The 20425-nt window shown below is 31.7% G+C and overlaps 1 protein-coding gene across 1 annotated transcript in view; it reads left to right on the forward strand.

Moving 5' to 3' along the window:
* Window positions 1–20425, forward strand: part of LOC129231714 (regulating synaptic membrane exocytosis protein 1-like) — a 122933-nt gene that overhangs the window by 34562 nt on the left and 67946 nt on the right. Inside the window, exon 3 of the mRNA XM_054866077.1 lies at window positions 18753–18826. Within this exon, the coding sequence (XP_054722052.1) occupies window positions 18753–18826 (74 nt within the window). The remainder of the gene's footprint in view (window positions 1–18752; window positions 18827–20425) is intronic.

Consider the following 20425-nt stretch of genomic DNA (forward strand, 5'->3'; position numbering starts at 1 on the left):
TTGTATAAAATATTGTTAATAAGTGTTTAAGAGGAGAGTTCTCACTTACCCCGTAAATGTTTGCTATAAGGGGTAAGTGGGTCCCCTCACTATGGGATAACTGGGATCCCCCTAATAGTGAGGATTTTAAAATCAAAAGCAATTTTATTTGTGAAACTTACATCAAAGATAATCATAAAGTATGGTTGGAAGTTGGATGATACAAATTTAAAAAATACTGCTGAATTTGCAAGAACGAATAGAAATAGTGACTTTCTATTGGCCTGGTGCAGATGATGTTGGAATTATTCCTAAGGATAAAGTGCTAATAGTTCTTCCTTAGCCCACTTTAATTAGAAGCAGCCATTTAGTGTTTCCAGTTTCTTTTTCAACTTATAGTTTTGGCAATTTACCAAAATTTATCTTAATCAACTGTATTACGTTTATTCAACACACCTTTATATGTAAAAGAAAATGTGTACCAATAGGCTTTCAATAAAATTTCACAGATGTAATTGTTTTGTTTTTTGCTTTAAAATTTTCCGTCGCGCAGACTTCGAAAACAGTAAATATCTCATGAATGGATGCATTTACAAAAAAAAAATAATAATAATAATAATTCATGCTAAAAATTTACCTTTTGTCAAGTAAAACCCCCTGTCACCGTTTTTAGATATGCTTGGTTAGAATTTAAATAAAAGGAGGATAACCCACTTACCCCTTATTTATGGGGTAAGTGGGACACCCATCTGGATTTTTTAAAAAACATAATCGTTAATCATATTTCAAGAATTATTTTAGAGAATGATGATGAACTTTTGTTTATTAATAATGTGCAAGATAAAATAAGATAATCAATTTAACTTTTTCTGTTTCAGAACTTTTGTATAAGTCTTTAAAAACAAACCGTTCTCAAAAGGGGTCCCACTTACTCCAACCAACCCTACCTCTTATAGTTCAAAATCTCCGATTTACCGAAGGAGGTCCGGTCCTAATTTCATCAGTTGATCGAGGTTCCTATGTTAAGTTCTCGATTCGCTTTTTACTAGGACGATTCACGGCTTTTAACTTTTTATTATTATTATAATTTTGGTGGATGCTTAGTAATAAAACATACTCTGCGAAAAAAGAAAAAAATTGATTTCACATCTCGTTTATTAACCTTTTGAGCGTGTTATTTATTCCTATCGACATTGAAAAATGCCAAAAGCTTTCTTGATCACACGTAAAAGACGAAGTTTTATTCAAATTAACCTCGAATGAATTATTTAGGAAAACTCCCACGATTGCTCCCAATTAATATGTAAACAAAACATCATCCATCAAGCAGTCCTGGTGCTCCATCAGACGCGATGGCCAGACCGACTGTCAGGAGCATCAGGTTACAGCAGACAAATCATTATGATCAAAATTGCTTAATAAATACTACTAGGAAAAGGATCCCACGTCGGCTCTCATTCCCATTAATGTAGACTGAAATTTAAGCTGGGGGATGATTGCAATCAATTTGAGAATTCATCTTGACATAAGTAAAATCTACCATGCTTTCTCTATGTCAATTGATGCTGACATCTCTCTAAAGCAGCAGTTCTATATTTGTGGTACGTGCACGTCGGAAGACACACGACGGAATATCAGCAAGGGGAAAACATTTTAGTGGATGATTGATGACAGAAGTAGAGAGAGTTAGCTACCATCTTCCATCTAAAACTGATTACACATTAAATGATCAACGAATCCTGGTTTCCAGGAACCATATTAAAAGCTATTTAACCGAAATTCTCATGACTGGAAAGTGAAAAACTGAACAGGTTATATATTTCAAAAAAGGAGGAAGGGGGGGTAGGGTAGTAAAGAGTGCAATAGAATAAGATTATAAGCTTTAAATATATTATTTTTGGTAAGAATGAATAGAAGTGTTCTTCAATTTGCAGTGCTTTAACGTAGGCTTTAAAGCCGTGTGCTCCCCACTTTTATTTTTAAGGTTAACAATCGCTAATGTACAAAAAACGGAAATAAACATAAAAAAAAAGAGCACAGACATTGTGCGGCTCCGTATTGATGTAGCTCGGTCACAGTGTCAAAATCATCGAATTCATGGAAAATGGCTCTGAATGCGCGCGCGCGATAAGAGAGAGAAAAATAAGACTTCCATAATCTTCCTTTTATCAGGAAGTTAGACCCCACAGTTTAATTGAAGTTAATTTATCATCGTAAATAAACAACGATGCTTCACGAAAAAAAAACTTATTCTGCCAACGGTTGATTAAAGTAACCCTTTCTTACCTTGTTACCTTGTTTTCAACCGATTTTGAGGTGGACTCGCTCAAAGTCGGGCGACAACATTCTTAAGCTGCACAGTGCTCACAGCAGCAACACATAATAAAAAATTATTAAATAAAAACAAAAAATCCGACTGCGTAAAAACCAAAATAACTGAAAAGGAAAATGTATAAGCCCAGTAATTTAGAATGTATTAAGTACTACTGAATAACTACTCCGTTGAAATAGTTTTATAACCGTACACAGATAAGAGATTTCATAAATTCAAAAGCAGAATAGAAGGATGAACAGTCGGACCCCAAATTTTACGGGGTTCCTTGAATCAGAAAGGAATGGGCTCCGTCTGTTGATCCTTCTATTCTGCTTTTGAATTTATGAAATCTCTTATCTGTGTACGGATATAAAACTATTTCAACGGAGTAGTTATTCAGTAGTACTTAATACATTCTAAATTACTGGGCTTATACATTTTCCTTTTCAGTTACTTTGGTTTTTACGCAGTCTGGTTTTTTGTTTTTATTTAATATTTTTTTATTTTACATTTTTTAGTTAACTTTCATTGACTTAGTTATTGTGATTATAAGACGGTACATTTCTCAACCTTTTCATTTCATTGAGAGAGTTTGTTCGTATCGTGAGGTTTATTAAGTAACTTGCGGTGGTCCAAACTACTGATAATTAGTCCCTCTTGGTACCTAACTCGGCTTAAAGCCACATGTGCTTGACCTTCGGCAAAAATGTTCGAACTTAAGTCAACCACAGCACAGCTATATAAACAGCCTGTGTAACTCATGATGACGCGAAATCGGAAACGTCGCCCCCCCCCCCCCCCCCGTCAATCAAATCTTTCTCACAAAACAAAAAAAGCCGCTCAAGGAAATACACGTCGCGAAACTCAGTCCTTTGAATCAAAGCAAAAACAATTGCAACATGTTAGAGATGAAAATCGAATGAGTAGACTTTCTTTCTTTTGTTGCTTATTGCACGGGTTTATTTTGATGAGGACTACAATCTGAGTGTCTTGCCTTCGTTACGCATGATACATTTTTTATTACAGTACAAAATACATATAAAGAACACATGAAAGAATTTACATCAGAAAGAGGGGAAAGTACATCCGGAGCGAGGATGTCTTGACCCACCGCTTCAAGTGGGAGAAGCAATCGCTTAGACCACTCTGCCATTGAGACCCCAATTAGTAGACTTAGTAAACAAAAAAATTCAGGCAGCGAAAACTACCTGCATTTGTCACACGCAGGTAGCGTGCGACACAGTGTGCAACACCCAACGTGCGCCGATCCCGAACTGACAAAATGGCAACCGGTTTTTGAAATGTTACTTTTGATTATTGTCATGTGTTTAGTGACACTCCCAAGGTTAAGACAAATCGATTGACGTAAGAATTACCAAAACTGGTCAAGGCGTTTAGCCTGCAGAACGCCACATAAAAACGGACATACATACATAGACTGATAAACACATTACCCTCCTTTGCGTCGCGCACGCGCAGTCGCGTAAAAAGGTTTCAGAGAGTCCTCAAATCCTTAAAGACCTGAAATCCACAGTGGTAAGAGGCGTCAAGAATGAACAATACCTCAAATTCAAATAACGAAGAAATAAGAAACTATAGCACGTATCTTTATAGAAATTATTAATCTGGTAGTAATTTTTAGTTATTTAATCACGTTCCAAAGCGCACGGGATGAGCATATAGACTTGTCTGGCCATGCACTTTGAAAAACGCTGCCTTAAAGCAAAGTACTATTTCATATTCAGCATAAATTTTAGCCATCTGACTGTAAGTTATTAATTTCAAATAAAAAGTAGATTTTCTGCAAAAGTAAGGTAAACACACCAGTGCTTCAGTAGTGGCCACTTCAAGGTTTATATTTAAAAAAAAAAAATAGTATTCCAGGTTTTCCAATGGATTCAAACATGTAGGTGGTAAAACCTCCTGCACGTTTGATGCACTTTTGAATCACTTGAGAGACTTGGAATCCTACTTTTGAAATATAAACCTTGAAGAAGCCACTAATTAAGCACTGGCCACTACTTGTGTCTTACCTTACTCTTTCTCTGATATTTAAATCTTTAACAAATCCAAAGGAAAATTAAACTGCTATCAAAGAACCATACAAAGTTGATTTTAAAAAAACGGTAAAAAATTATTAGTTCAAGAAATAAGACAGTATGGAAGTTTTTTTTAAACAGGATAATTCTATTGTACAATAAATAAGAGAAGTTTTAAAAGGGACAAAATTTTGTTTTTAAATGGAGGAATTAACGCTTCGTTAGTAAAATGACAAAATAACAATTTTTAGTTTCTAAGGGGGAAAAATAAATAACATATTGAAAATATTGAAAAAAAAGATAAAATTTAGTTCCTGAGATTAAAAAAACAAAAGGGAAAGCAAATTTATTTTCTGGTGACAATATTTAATACCCAAGACGATTCAGTTACAGAATTTAGTTAGCAAAATGAGCGAATAACTCATCTTATTTTATTTTAAAAAGGCAGCAACTCTCGTATAGTGTCGATAGAGAGATCTATATATTTCTGAAAAGGAGGAAATGCCTAAATTTCGTTAACCAAGAAGAGGTAATATATACCTTAGTTTCCAGGAGGACTACTCTGAAGTTTAGCACCCCTAAAAATGCATTAGCATTAACATATTTAAAAGTAATGATTAAAAGGTTGAGATTCGTTGCAGTATTAAGAGTTGATTCGGGAACTAATTCAAACTAATTTTCTGCAGTAACCGCAAAAATGAAAAAAACACTACAAAGAAATTATTTTGGTAGCTAATGGAGGTTTATAAAATCATTTTGCATACGGAGATTGGTAAAAATCAATACAACATTAACTTTTTGTATATTCCTCAGATAGTAAATTTTATTTATTTTGAACCAAAATTATTGAAAAGAAAACGATTTCATCGTACTCACATTTTTTGACCACATCATTCCGTTTTTAACTCACGATTGTCCTATCGAAATAAATCGAAAGAGACAATGGAAAAATGTACAGTTCTGAATTTTAAGTAAATAAAAAAAAAAAACACTACGTATGTTTACACGAATTGAAATTTCGTAAAGTAACATTCTTCTAGCTTACTATTTTACATGCCAGAACTTAATTCTGTAAATGCAAATATAGAATCAAGCTCTCTGTCGCAAATTTTCGCTAACGAAAACCGAAATCATTATAATAGTGATATGAATTTTTCATATTCGAAACCAATCCTTAGAATTAGCTGCTGGTCTAAACAAATGAAGTTTTAAAGTGTTATATTGCCATTCCATGAAAAAGTCAACCCTATGTCCCGCACGTAACAGGTTCATACAGTTGATTAAAGATTAATAATTTTTAAGAACAATGACGAAATTCTATGATTAAGATATCACGCATAAGTTTGTAATTTGTTAATCAGAAAAAATTTGTTCATTAATATTTTAAAATATTATTTTTAATGATATATATGAGGTATCACGTGGGTACAAAATGACTGTTTTACGTGGAACGGCCCTACATCGTTTTTTTTTTTATGTGTGACAGAAAATAATAATAAAAGGAATAAATGTTTAAATGTGTTTAAAATTTTTTTAACACATTAAATCAGACAGTAAGTTCAAAATCAAAACACATAATAACGCATAAACACGCAATTGATATAAATTAAGAAACATTATAGGATATGTGTTAAAACATTTTTATTTTAATCACCCTGCATTATAAATGTACATTTAAAATGCTTAACATGTTATTTTTCATCCATTATGTAAAATGTCCATTGCTTCAAATTTTTATCACTTAACATATTTTCCAATGTAAACGTTAAGTATGTTAAATAACATGGAATCTTGTTCTGAGAAAATTAGGAAAAAAAAACAGGTTTGAAATATTGCTGAAAGAAATTTCTAGGGTACGAGCTCAATACTTTTTTTTCCTCTTTAAATTAATCCCTCAACTTAACGTTTCGAAATTGCTTTTCATCGTCTTTTATGAACAGAAGTTGATAAAATCCCTCATGAAGTTCTTAGATTTACTTTAAGTAGTTTTGCATGGCAAAAAAGTAACTTTCATGGGTTTCAAAGAAAAAAATTAAATGAAACGTGTGAAACTGACATTTACTTTTTTATCGTTAGATTTTGAATGATTTATTTTTGACGTCATTTGTTTCTGGTATTCATCAATTATTGAAAATAAATATTTGGGAAATTTTGCTTTGTGTCTGAAAAATTGTTAAAACATTTTGCACTATTTCCCCGCCTACTTAATGCATTATCGCTGTTTAAATGAGCAAAATTACATTAGTTGTAATAAATCTCCAGCCCTTTCATTACACAGCAGGGCAAGACAAAAAACCTTTAAAATGCTTCTTACACCATTCTTGCTGATAGTTAAAAAAAAAAAAAAAAAAAAAAAAAAAAAAAAAAAAAACTGAATCCAAGTATAAAAAACACTTTCCCAAATCACCCCTACTTTTTGAAAATAGAGTCATATAAGGGAAAAGGGGGTACATGTGAACAATTCTTTTTCCTTTCTTTATTTTTCCAAAAATATTATCAATTTCTCAACGCAAAAGGGTACCCATGATTGAATAAACTTTTCTTTGTGTCATGGATTTTTTTGAATTTTTTTTTTTTAAATATTTCTTTATTTTATGGTATTAAAAAAAACATCTGCAGTTGTTCACTGGTGCCCCTAGAGGGGGGCAAATGTGGACAGGCCTGGGGCAAATATGAACACGGGTGAAAAATCAGGTGAAGCATCATATTTTAAAGGAAAATTCTTCAATATGAAACATGTACCTGAAAAACAAATATGTTGAAGGGTTTGTAACCTGTACTGCGTCAGTTTCAATGCCACAGTAATTGTTCTTCTAAGAAAATATTTTTTCCTGAATATATAACAGCTCATTGTCAAATTCTAAAGTCTCGTAGCCTGTTCTAAACACTGAATAGACTAGGAAAAAAAACATATGACTACGTAATACAAAGAATTTTTTATTATGCAAGGGTTATTTCATAAATATTTTGCTTTTAAGCTTCATACATTGTTTGATAATGTATTTTAAAGTGATTTTCAACTTCAGTTTTTAATTAAATGAAAGTATTTTGTGTCTTTTTATTTCCTGTATATATTATATAGCACTAAATTATTAATCAACTATTTAGTAACAAAACATTTAAAAAATAAAAATCACAAACGTAAATAAATATTTAGTAATATTAATAACAATAAATTTAAGAACTGATAATAGTAAAATGATAATTATAAATATTTACACGTTTTTTTACAATATCCTACACTAATAATAATATTACGGAGAGCGGCAATGGGAACTGTTCACTTGTGCCCCTAGATGTTGTGTCCACAAGTGCCCCATCGTCTACTTAGAGCTAACTCGCTAAAAAAAAAAAAAAGGAAAAAAAAAAAAAAAAAAAATACTTCTTAATAAAAAAAATTTAAACATTGTCATAAATTTACCTGAATGTTCATGCAATGGTTCGTAATAATTAAGATTTAGATTAGCAGTTAGTTTTCAAAATGTTATCACGTGAAGAAGACAGTGATAAAAATTTTTCAACACCTGCTAAAACAAAAGAGTTGCCATCACAGATACATAAAATGGCTCATTGCTCTAAATGTTTGTCCAAGGGGTACAACTGGTACTGTCCTTATTTGAGAAATTTTCCAGCTTGAAGTGATCTTAGTAAAACATGCCATGTTCACGTGTGCCCCGTGTTCACATGAGCCCCCTTTTCCCCTATATATATTAGGGTGTCCCAAAAAAACGAAAGTCGGTTTTTCAAGTTCCACACCTTCATATATTTCGCCTTTTAGATCAAAACAATTGGAAAAAAAGTTTCATATAATTTAAATAACGGCAACCCGTGCCGACTTGCGCCTGGTAATGTAAACTAGCCTTGTGTTGTACGCCGAATAAAAAAAATAAATAAATTTGGAAGCTCGAAATTTCATGATGATAAAACGTTACCAATATAGCCCCACATGTACCACAAAAATATATATCTAAGTTAAAAATTATTTAGGTGTCAGAAGAAGGCCTAAATTTTAAATTTTCTTCAAAAAAATTGATTCTTTTGATTTACCTTTTAAAAATTACATATGCATTAAAATAAAATATCAAGTTTAAAAATTATTAGCGAACACATTTTCAAATCAACGTTTGCAAATGAATAATAAAAAAATACTATATTCAAAATGAAAATTTATCTTAAAATTGAAAAAAAAAACATATTTTGAGTGCCATGTGGGAGACTTAAATATTGGAAGAGAGCAAAAATTGTTATTTCACGCTAATTGTCGACTCCACTGTTTATATTTTTCAGCTTAATAACTCCTTAAAATTTATTTAACATTTTTTTTAAAAATATACAGAAAAAAAAATCAATTTTTTGAATAAAATTACAAATTTTAGGCCTCTTGCTGGCTATTAAATATTTTTTGATTTGGATAAATATTTTTGTGTTTCATGTGGGGCTATAAGGGAAACGTTTAATCAACAGTAATTTTCGAACTTCCTTTTTTTTTTATTCAGTCTATTACACAGTGCTAATTCGCACTTTCAGGTGCAAGTCGACATGGGTTGCCGTTGTTCAAATTCGATGAAACTTTTTTTACAATTGTTTTGACTTAAAAGGAAAAACATAAGAGGTGTGCGACTTGAATTTTTTTTGGGGGGAGGGTTGACACCCTTATATATATATATATATATATATATATATATATATATATATATATATATATATAATACAGGGTGTTCCGTTTTAACCTACAAAACCATTATTTTCACAACAGTTGGTCCTAGATGTATACTTCCAATTGCAAAAATGTTCAAGATCAGGATTAAGATATTGAAAGTTTAAAGTAAAAATAAAAATGAGTCAAAAAATACAAAAACTTTTTATACGGGCCCCAGGTCCCCTAACTTATATTTAGGGAAATAATGTCCATTGAAAAATAATTCCAACACAAAAAGTTTGAAATTAATACGAACAATATTCACCAAGATTTGAAACGCAGCGTTTTTTGACTTACACCACTTTTCACTCGCCGTCAATAACACATTTTGGGGGAAAATATAGCTGTTAACAAATGTTTAAAATTATATGTGTGCATAAAGTGTGGTTTTTGAAATTGCTCGAGGTTTTGTACTATGTTTTTGCGTATCACGGAATAACATTTGCATTTATTTTTGAATAGCAATGAAAGATATAAATACATTGTTTTTCTTACTTTGACGCCCTGTCATTCTTCTGAAAGGGCAATAAGTTCCAATCTCATCCTTTGTATGATCCCTTAAAACTCGAATATCTCCTGAAGTTTTGGTTGCACAAATGTCAAGTTCTTTGTGTCAGTTATTGTTTTCAATTCAGATTATTTCTCAAAATATTAGTTAGGGAACCTGGGACCCGTATAAAAAGTTAAATTCTGTATTTTTTGACTCATTTTTATTTTTGCTTCAAACCTTCAAATATCGTAAGTCTGCATCTGATTTTGAACATTTTTGCAATTGAAAGTATGCATCTAGGACTAACGGTTGCGAAAACAAAGGTCTTGCAGGTTAAAACGGAACACCCTGTATATATGTATAAACAAATATTTTTAGTTTTCGACAGTTTCATAGACATTTTTATTTGAATGGGAATGGTGCATTATATTAACCATTAACATTCTTCTGGTGGGAGGCTATAGAGGGAAAAGAATGAACATTTGTAGCAAGTTGGCAGACTCATGGGAGTATTCCCCCTAAAATTCTTAAATTATGAAATACGGTATTTTTTCTGGAGGTTTGTTTTACATCTATTTCACAATATTTTCGTTATAAAACCAAAGTATCGAACTCACTCCTATGAGCCCAATATCTGAAAAAAATTCCACATCATAAAAAAGAATGTAATCTTGGTCAAACCGCACGTTACATAGGAGTTACACAGCAGATCTTCAGCAAAGAAACGACCCGTATTATTTATATTAATTCAAGTTCTATCCGCAAATATAAATAAGATTAAAAATGAAATTAAGTTTGCTTATAAAACAAACAATGTATGTTTATATTTGTGGGGATACCAAACCTCCATAGTTTATCAATTGATAAACAATAGGGACGGTGCATCCCCAGAAATATAATACAACATATTACAGCTAGATTCTGGGTATACTTAACTCCATTTAAGCTTTAATCATATCCGTGACTGTAACTAGAAAAAATATAAATAATACGGCAAGTTTCTTTGCTAAAAAGATCTGCGGTATGACTCGTAAACAACAGGAGATGCTTCCAAGATTTTTTTTTGAAAAAATTTTTACAACGGGAAAATGTTTTTTGATATGGTGCTCATAGGACTAAGTTCGCTGAAAGACAAAAAAAAAATAGAGGAACAGCAATGTTATAACTTTTACATTGTTTTTTAGCAACTTTTACATTGTAATTTAGGAGCGCATAAACCTTTTTTTACACATTTATAATAGTTTGAGAATGCATTCTTAAGTTACTGTATGCCGACTTCAAGCGCTTTCTAAGCTTTCAAATAATCCTTTTTTTATATTATGAACCGGCTGCCCAAGGGGACAAATGATGGCATGAGGAGTTACAGAATCCAAAAATTTACCATCTAAAGCACATTGATAAATTTTACCGTTTTTTTTTTTTTTTTAAATTTTTTTTTTAGCAGTCAAGATTGATTATTGTTTTTCCCATAATGTAGCTGTCGTTTGCTCTTTTTATTCGATTTGTGATAGTGGATTGTGTTTCATATGATCCGCTTGATAATACTTGAAAATTGTTTTATTGTTCTTTTTTTACTTTTTCTTCTCTATTTTTTTGGAAATATTTTAGGAACGTTATTTAACTTTAACACTTGGATAATGCAACTATGAATGGGCACTCCAAATCATATCCAACCAAATGATGAAATATTGTTTTCATCTATATTTTATTTGATTTGATTACACTATTTACAGATACACTCAAACCTATTTTTGTGCGGTAGATAGGGACCGCATAAAAAAACATTGTCTCAAAATTAACCTATTAAGCACTCGTGTTAAAGATAAGTTAGTCAACTGAGTCCTAATTTGATCGAAATTCTCATATACTGCACAAAAAGAAATCGCACAAAAAAAGACCACACAAAAACAGGTTTGAGTGCATTTTCATGACTCATATTTTTGAGGAAAGGTAAAAGATAACGTGTTTGAGGAAAAGGCTTCGATTTAAATCAAAAAAGCACTTTGAATCATTTTCTCTCTATATAAAAAGATTTTAATAGCCATGATTTATAAAAGCTGGAGAAAAAAAGGCGCCGATTGTAAAATTTCAACTGATCTGGATCACGCTTAAAATCTAAATATTTACAAGCAGACAAACTTAATTTTTAACCGACTTCAAAAAGGAGGCGGTTATCAGTTCATACCGTATGTATGGTTTTTTTTGTTTGTCCACTCATAGCGTCTCACCTAGTGAACCGATTTTGATGATTCTTTTTTTAATGGATAGGGGATGGCTCAACTTAGGTCCCATTACTTTTTTTGACCATATTTGTTCTTTAGAAAAAAAGTTATGGGCAAAAAACAGTAATTTTTATGCAATTTCCCTATTAAATGATATTGTAGCGAAGTTCGCACTTTTCATCCGCGGATAACGGTGGCTCAGTGGTAGAATTATCGCCTCCCACATGAGCGACCCGGGTTCAAATCCCGACTAGGACAAAGTGAATTTTACTAAAATTTCGTTTCTACTGTTTCCCGTATTTTCTCGAATGTTCTATTAATTTCTGTATCTTTCCAAGTCTGGAAAGTTCCAGCACTTTCTCAAGTTGTATATAAAGAGATGTAACGTTCATTCGTGGTTCTGAATAAAGATCTCGAGTTGAGACTAACGAGTATTCGCTTCATTTCGCTTTCACATTGTCTTCGCTATCTTCATCTACGTTACAATATGAAACTCATTGTTATAAAAGTTTGGTGCCATATAACATTAATTGTAATTGTAATGATAATTTTGAATAAAGGCTTTTCTAAAGCAATACAGTGATATAGAGCCGAACTTCTTACTAGGTAACTTCTTACTTTTACTGAAATATCTATATTTACACTAAAAAGAATGAAATAAAAAAATTTTGAAAAAAAAATAGAACCGACTTCAAAATTGCTCTAAAAAGTGAAAAATAATTTTATTCTTTAAACACCATCGATAATACTTTTAAACATAATTTTTGAAGTTGGCGCAAAAACAAAAAGTAAAATCCATTGTAACCATGCTTCGTTCATATTTTTATCAAAAAATCATCCAAAGTTAGGAACGAAACATTTATATCGTTACTCAAATATGCTGTCATCAATGCGTAATGCATGTGGTAGTGAAGAAACTGGACCTAATTAAATTTATACTTGTAGTTGAGTTATGGCTGTGAATGATTTTATCGATCGTTTTTGCGCCAACTTCAAAAATTATGTTTAAAAGTATTATTGATGGTGTTTTAAAGAATAAAATTATTTTTCACTTTTTAGAGCAATTTTGAAGTCGGTTCTATTTTTTTTTTTTTTTTCAAAATTTTTTTATTACTTTTGAGAAACATATCAGTACATTATTTCATTTCTTATGCCTAGTGTCAGAACCCCTTCAAAAAACGCTGAAACAATCTTTTGAAAATGTTTCAAGTCGCAATTTAATATTTTTCATTTGCAGGAATAAATCTGGAACCTTTGTTAAGCCTCGAATTATTGATTGAGGGATATTTTAACCGATGGTCTTAAAATAGCCGTAATCGTTTATTCTTTGCGGTTCTTTAAGAACTCGTATAGAAGCCTTATTACTTCGCATCTACTCGGAGTTGCGAAAAAATTACTCTCGCAATTTTCAGCCGACTGAAGCTGATGCTCAAATCTTCAGAAGAGTGAAAAGTATTTATTGCGACAATTCAATTTAGGCTAATTGAGTCCAATAGAGTGTTACCACAAGTATACACAGCATTAAAATTTAGACGTTGATAACAACTTGAAAAACACCATCATCCTCTTTTTTTTTATTAGTAACTAACTATATAAGGTTTTGGTGAACAATTCTTCGAGTCTTGATAATAACCATTTGAAGATACTCACTTCTTGATGTCAGAGCTAAAGCAAGCACGTCCTTTATGAGAGTCAGAGGGAATCAATTAACCCCCCCCCCCCCCCGTTTGAAAAATTGTTTTTATACATAAGTGGTGGGCTGCTGTTTTCTGATAAATTTTGTATTAATTATACATCCTCTGCCTGCCTCTTCCGAAAAAATTCGAAATGAGGGGTTTGAGTTAAAGACATTGAGATTTATTTTTGACCCTAAATTGATAAGGTGGGGTATCTGACACCCCAGAAAAATTGGATTCTTACATTCAAATGTTTGTGATTCTTAGATGTCTAGCGTTATATGTGTATGTATGCCACTTACGGTACTGGTTTTATAGTATTTATTTCAACAGAAAACTATTGGAAATTTTCTTTCTTTAATTTGCTAAATGCTGTGCAGTGCACAAAATATGTAAAGTTGGGGTTACATATAACCCACCTCTTCACTAACGTTACAAACAAATCACCTAATAATTTTAGGGATAAAATTAAGATGGATTCGGTAACTTATTTACTCCAGTAACCCCCCCCCCCTCCCTTATTGGTATGCCGTTACATTTCTTAGTGGTCGGTGTTTTTCCTAGCACCGATGCTTTTATTTATTCATTTATTTATTTTTGCTTTTCATGTAAAAAGCCAGTCTTATAAAACATTGGCTGCATGCGGTACCTTAATAATAAAAAAAAGCAAATATTACTTTTAGCAAAGCAAAAATATATATATATATATATATATATATATATATATATATATATATATATATATATATATATATCAGCCATGAAAAACTAAGCCCTTTACACACAGGGGTGCTATTAACTCAAATTTTTGGGAGGGCGAAAATTCTCAATTTGCCCCGAATGGAGCTCTACATTTTTTCCGAATGGTGATAATTGTGCCAAACGGATCTCCAAATTTCGCCGAATAATGATAGTTTTGCACATTGAAACTCCAAAATTTGCCGAATTATGATAATTTTGCCGAATAAGGGAATTTTTGAAAGCTCACGGTGACCTCCCATCGGGGTGGCCCCGTTCACACTTGAGTCTTTAAAACACTGAGTTTTGTTACTAAAATGAGGCTAGAGATTATCTTTCTTAGTACTTCATACTTAATCCAGTCGCCTCCTTTCCTCGTATTTTTTCTATACCGTTAGAAATTTGAGTATAGGTGTTTTGTATGGTCATGTTCCCAAAATAAATTTCTGTTCCTACCGTCAAAACCAATTCATATCACATTGATTGAATGCAGATGTTTAATTTTGTTTAAAAAAAGGAAAATCTGCTTTTATGATTTCTATAAAAAGTAAATATTTCTTCACACCAAGCTAAGAAATAATGTTATCCACAAGTAGTGAAAATCTCTTGTTTTTCTTCAATTACTTTTCGCTTCCTTATTAAAACGCCACTTTCTTTTTTCATTCATAATTGCTTTTTACCGAACATAACAATTATTGTTTGCTTCAAGAACAGAAGAAAAAAAATCACCTCCGCAACCACTAAATGAAAAACATTAAAATTTCGAGAATAAATCCAATTCATTCATCAGAAAAGCGTTGCTTTAGAATCATTTTACGAATTGTTGCGGGGCATTAGAAAAAAAAAGGATTCTTATTTAAAAGTTGTTTTCGGTCCTAAGCACAGTAATTAACTAAGGATTATAGCGAAGCAACTCACGTTCTTTTTTCTAGACAAAGTAATTCTTTTCGAAAAGCGCCTTTTGAAGTTTCGTATTTCTTTATTTTCGTTGAAGCTGAATTTGCGTAAAAAACATTGACGTTATCAGAATTTTTACATTTTTTGTATTTGTTTAACCTTTTACACCTCAAATGTAATAATCGTAGACTCAATTCTGATCAACACCACAAATCAAACAACTTTTGCTTTATGAGCAATTTCATTTTAATTAAAATATCTATTGTTGCATAAAACAGCCTAAAAAGACTCCAGATATGTTGTCTGTTTCGTTGCATGAGTTTCAGGAAGAACATGAACTCTAATTCTGACAAAATGCAATTAAATTTTGAAGATTTCCTTAATTCATTTCAAGTTTTTTTTTTTTTTTTTTTTTTGATTCAGTAACGGACAGACCTTTCGAGATAGGTCCGTTACTAAGCAAGTAATTATATAGCAGAACTCCAACTATTCGAACTCCAAATATCAGAATCGCTTTCAGAATTTGAGCAAAAAGATTAAAGTAATTGCACTTGCTGTGATTCACGAAATAATGATTTTGTCTACGCTAGATATTATCCTTCCCTCCGCACAACTAGTCAAACAGCTTACTTTGACCGAGATGTTCAGCAAACAATGACTTTCATTTACGACACGGAATGTCCATAGTACATACTGTACTAATGTACAGCACTTTTAAGTACGCTTAGCATGAAAAATGTTACATTTCTGTTTGATTTTTAAAAGCCTTTTTTTTCTTAAAAAAAAGTTTTTTCTCTAATTTTCAACATAGATACAGTAATTGATTGACTTCTTTCTCGGAAAAGTCCAATTATCCGAATTTCTGATTATCCGAATGGATTCCAGTCCCAATTGATACGGATAGTTGGAGTTATACTGTGTTTAATTATTGTTTCTGGAAATCTACAAAATTTAACTGCATTATATAGAAGTAGAGTCCGTATTCGTCATAAAGTTCATTCACCACCTCTAAAAAGCTTAGCGAAAAAAACCACCTTTTAAAGGACAAGTTTGAGACACGAGAACGATTGAAAATGAAGTTAAATTCGGACATTACAGAGAATGAAACTCGGCAATGGTGAGTTAGATTTGAGGGAGCAACTACTAAATGTAAATAGCAATGCTACATCTTTGAACTAAGTCACACAACTTTTTGGCTTGTAATGGCCTTCTCTAGTGTGAAACGGGGACCATAGTGGCTGAAAAAAACTTGCTCAATCATATACATAAATGACACCTTTTTACACATATATTTGGACTTTATTATTCCCAGAATGTTGAACTTTGACTTTCAAGCGTACACACGCGGCAACTTAATTGAATCAATTTTCCAAAAAAGTGCTTGTCAACTAGTTGACTGGTGTTTTTCGTTGTGTTTTCAGAAGGCAACTTCATTGAATCAACTTTTCTTCTAAAAAATCGAATTTATTCGAGCAACTGATCTACAACGCTGTTAAAACCGAAGCGAGTTGACTCAACTAGCTCACTCGTGTGCATTGCGAACGCTTGTCAATGTCCGAATGAGTTGAATCAGTTAAACATTTTGTTCAATTCATCGGGATTAGAATGGTAGCGGCACATGTTCCTGGTGAGTTGACTGTCGTGTTAAGGATGCCAGGCGATTCCATCACTTTTCTACCAGGTTACACTTTCCAATAACCACCGCACAGGGGGGTATTTGAGCCAAAAAGCTGGCCAAAAGTCGAAAATGTAAATTTTACTGAGTAGCTTTGACCTGAAATGTCCAAAAGTGCAGATAAATTTGTCATCACGTGGAAGTGTTCCCTTTTCACTAACATTAACCCATTAAAAGCCGAACCACATTGAAAATACTTTTAAGTTTTCATTTGTTTTGAGGTTCAATACACATCTCTAATAATACTATGTAGATGAAATTTTTTACAAATATTTATTAGGTTCGGAGATACGGTATAGTCTCAAAATGGGAGACTTGGCGTTTAGTGGGGATATTATATATATATGCCACTATGTTGATTTTTGAATAATATCTGGCTAAATACAGTTCTAAAACTCTAAAATCATTTTCATGTAATTAATAAAGTTAGTTATTGGTACTTTAAGCATATTTAACGTATTCTAACTTTTAAATATAGAACTTGTAAGTTTTCATGAAGCTCGCATCTATAACTTTTGGTTCCCCCTGCAACAAATCTGTGGAGGCCAGTCTCAGAAGCAAGCAGTGTATATTTGCAACGTTAATAAGTCTTATTTTCAACTTTTTTCGAATTCCTTGAGCCGTTGGGCCCCCTAAGAACGGTAGCCCCTTCATTCCAAACAACAATTTCTTCTGAAAAAGTGCAAAAAAGAGTTTTTTGACAGAAAATGAATACATACGTATAGTATAAGTTATTTTTTATAAGTAGCGGGAATAGAAGTAGGGGGGATGAATGCATTATACATACAAAGTATAAACGATTTTATAGCATGTTTATTCTGAATATCAATTTTTTTTTCATTGCAAAAGCACTTGATTTAAATTTAAAATGTTAAAAATCAAACTAAATCAAGTTGCCATACTTAAAGCATTTTTGCTAAAAGTTCAGCTTGGCAATAAAAATTGATATATTACCTTTTCCACACCAATAAATTGCTTTATACAAAAAAAAAAGTGGTTCACACAGGAAAAATGGTACATAATTCTGCCATTTATGGAAAATCAGTTCAATAATAATCTATCCTATCTGTTATTACTCGAACGGAATTAAAGACGTACATCTTTACTAATGATAAAGCTGCAAGTTTGTCTGGATCTCTGTCTGTCTGGATCTCTCTGACGCGCATAGCGCCTAGACCGGTCGGCCGATTTTAATGAAATTTGGCACAAAGTTAGTTTGTAGCATAGGGGTGTGCACCTCGAAGCAATTTTTCAAAAATTCGATTTTGTTCTTTTTCTATTCCAATTTTAAGAACATTTTCTCGAGCAAAATTACCATAAGATGGACGAGTAAATTACCAAGTTATCATAACGTGGAACCGTAACATGGGCAAGCCAATTGGCGAGAAATTTACCATACATTATTTGTAAATACACAGGAGAACCAAAAGACCTTTTAATTTTCTACTACGGGCAAAGCCATGCGGGTACCACTAGCTAGAAATAAAAGAAATGTGTTTGTTTGTTGTTTTTGCTATTGCTGTTGTTTTTACAGTTTTAATATGACTTTTCTTTACTTCGAGCGATTATACATTAACATAACAAATTCGTGTACGTTATGAACTCTAATTTCACAATTTCTCTTAGCTAAATAAACAGGTATTATGTACCCAATTTTCATTACGTCTATAATATTATCTAAGCCTCTGATCTGAAGAAATATGCTTAAAAAAGAATGATCTACTAATGTTACCGTGACTATGGCATAACAAAAAAGTATGAACGCTTCGAGGGTCTTTATTTACTTGAGTAATTAGATTAATATTTGCAAGAAAAACGCAATTCCTCGAACTATATGCATTAGTTCATTTCTGCTTTTAAGTTATAATGAAGAGCAAAATTTGCACGTTTTTTCTAATAGCAATTTTTTTATTTTAGCTTTTTACTCGAGAATGAAAAACGAAGTTCCATGAACTCTCCATATTAAATTTTTTTGTTTGTACTTTTTTTTCGAATGAACCTAACAGTGTTATTTCTGTTTTAGGAGAGCTGGAAGTGATAGGAGCACAATGGAAGAAAGAAGATATCTTAGATGCCAAAATTAAAAAGTTCCTTGCAGTAAGAGTCATCTTTATTACACTTAATTAAAAATTTAGCTTTGCTACTTTTATAATGCACTATTTGTTTTATTTCGATAAACAAAGGAAAATAAAAACTTTCTTTTTACATGTAAAATACAGAAAATTAATGATAATATTTCTTTTTTCACAAAATAATCACGTATTTCGCAAAAATGCAAAGCATTGTAGTTAAGAGTCATAAAATAACTTGTTATTATGCCACGTTGCAAAGCATTTTATTTTCAGGAATGAGTTCAGTAACGTAATTACAGGTCTTTTCCTAGAAGGAGAGCTTCATTAGACATTTCCATCTAAAGAAAATATGATACATCAAAGCCCCCCCCCCCAAATAACTTAAAGAAAAACACCAGAAGAGAATATTACATTCTATTCAACAAAATTGTTGGGGGAGAAGGGGGTTAGTGTGGACAAATTTTGCATTTTTTGGGAAGAAAATATACTAAATACTGTTTTTATCACACCTGATATTTTTTTTTACAATAATTTGCACTTTTGCACTTATTTTAATTGATATATTTAATCGTTCGGCCCGAACAGTTATTTAATTAAAAAAAATTATAAAAAAAAAAGGTTTTTGTCCACACTAGCCCCATGTCATGGGGCTAATGTGGCCAAGCTAAGGAGTTAGTGCGGACAAGCTGATTACTAATTAAGCAATGTAAACAGCGGATTTAAAAACATAAATAAATGAGTTTTAACCTAAATAGCAGATTGCTTAGCCAATGTTTACCTTATAAAAGTTTAAGATATTTATTCGTAGCTATAAATTGTCTAAAAATAAAGAAACTATTTAAGAAAAAAATTAAAATGTTTGAAAGCTACTCACTTTTATTTCGATGAAAAAAAGGCTATTAAATTCTATGCAGAAGAGAAATTTTTTTCTACTTTACACTATTATTAAAAAAATCAACATTAAAGGTTATGTGAGATGCAGAGTTGAACGTGCTACTAGCAACATCTGGCGAAGGTAGTTTCCCTACAATTTTGTTTCACGATATTTGGGACATATCTCTTCCGTCGCGGAAAAAGAATAATTTTTCTCTGCTTCAACGAACTATTTTTTTCACCTTTTTTCCAGATGGAATGTATAACGAAATCAGTTTATTTGTATGCAGCTTCGACTCGTCCAACTTAGTGCAAAATGCTTTTTTTTTTTTTTTTTTTTTTCATAAACTTGACCAACAAAGTCATTAAGGCTTATGTCATTGGTAATTTAAATTATAAAAAAATAATACCAATGTGTGAAAATGAGAGACTTCCTTTTTAATTGATTTATCACCGTTCAATAATCAAACTTATTTAGCAAACAAAAAGGGCTTAAAAATGTGCAAAAACGCACAAAATCCTTTTCTAAATGTCATTATTTTATCATTTTCAATAAATCATTTTATGAAGAAATTGGTAAAGAATAAATCCCAAAATTTGATACGATAAATAAATAAAATTATTTGTAAAGAACTCCTCACTTTGCAAGAATCAATCTTATTTTGTAAATGAAACCTAAAATATGAAAAAGCGGGACGTAAAACCCTTTGTATTTGAATGCATACTTGTCAAAACTAATCTAATCAGGCAA

This window comes from Uloborus diversus, chromosome 10, assembly GCF_026930045.1.
Source record: "Uloborus diversus isolate 005 chromosome 10, Udiv.v.3.1, whole genome shotgun sequence".
Taxonomy (NCBI): Eukaryota; Metazoa; Arthropoda; class Arachnida; order Araneae; family Uloboridae; genus Uloborus; species Uloborus diversus.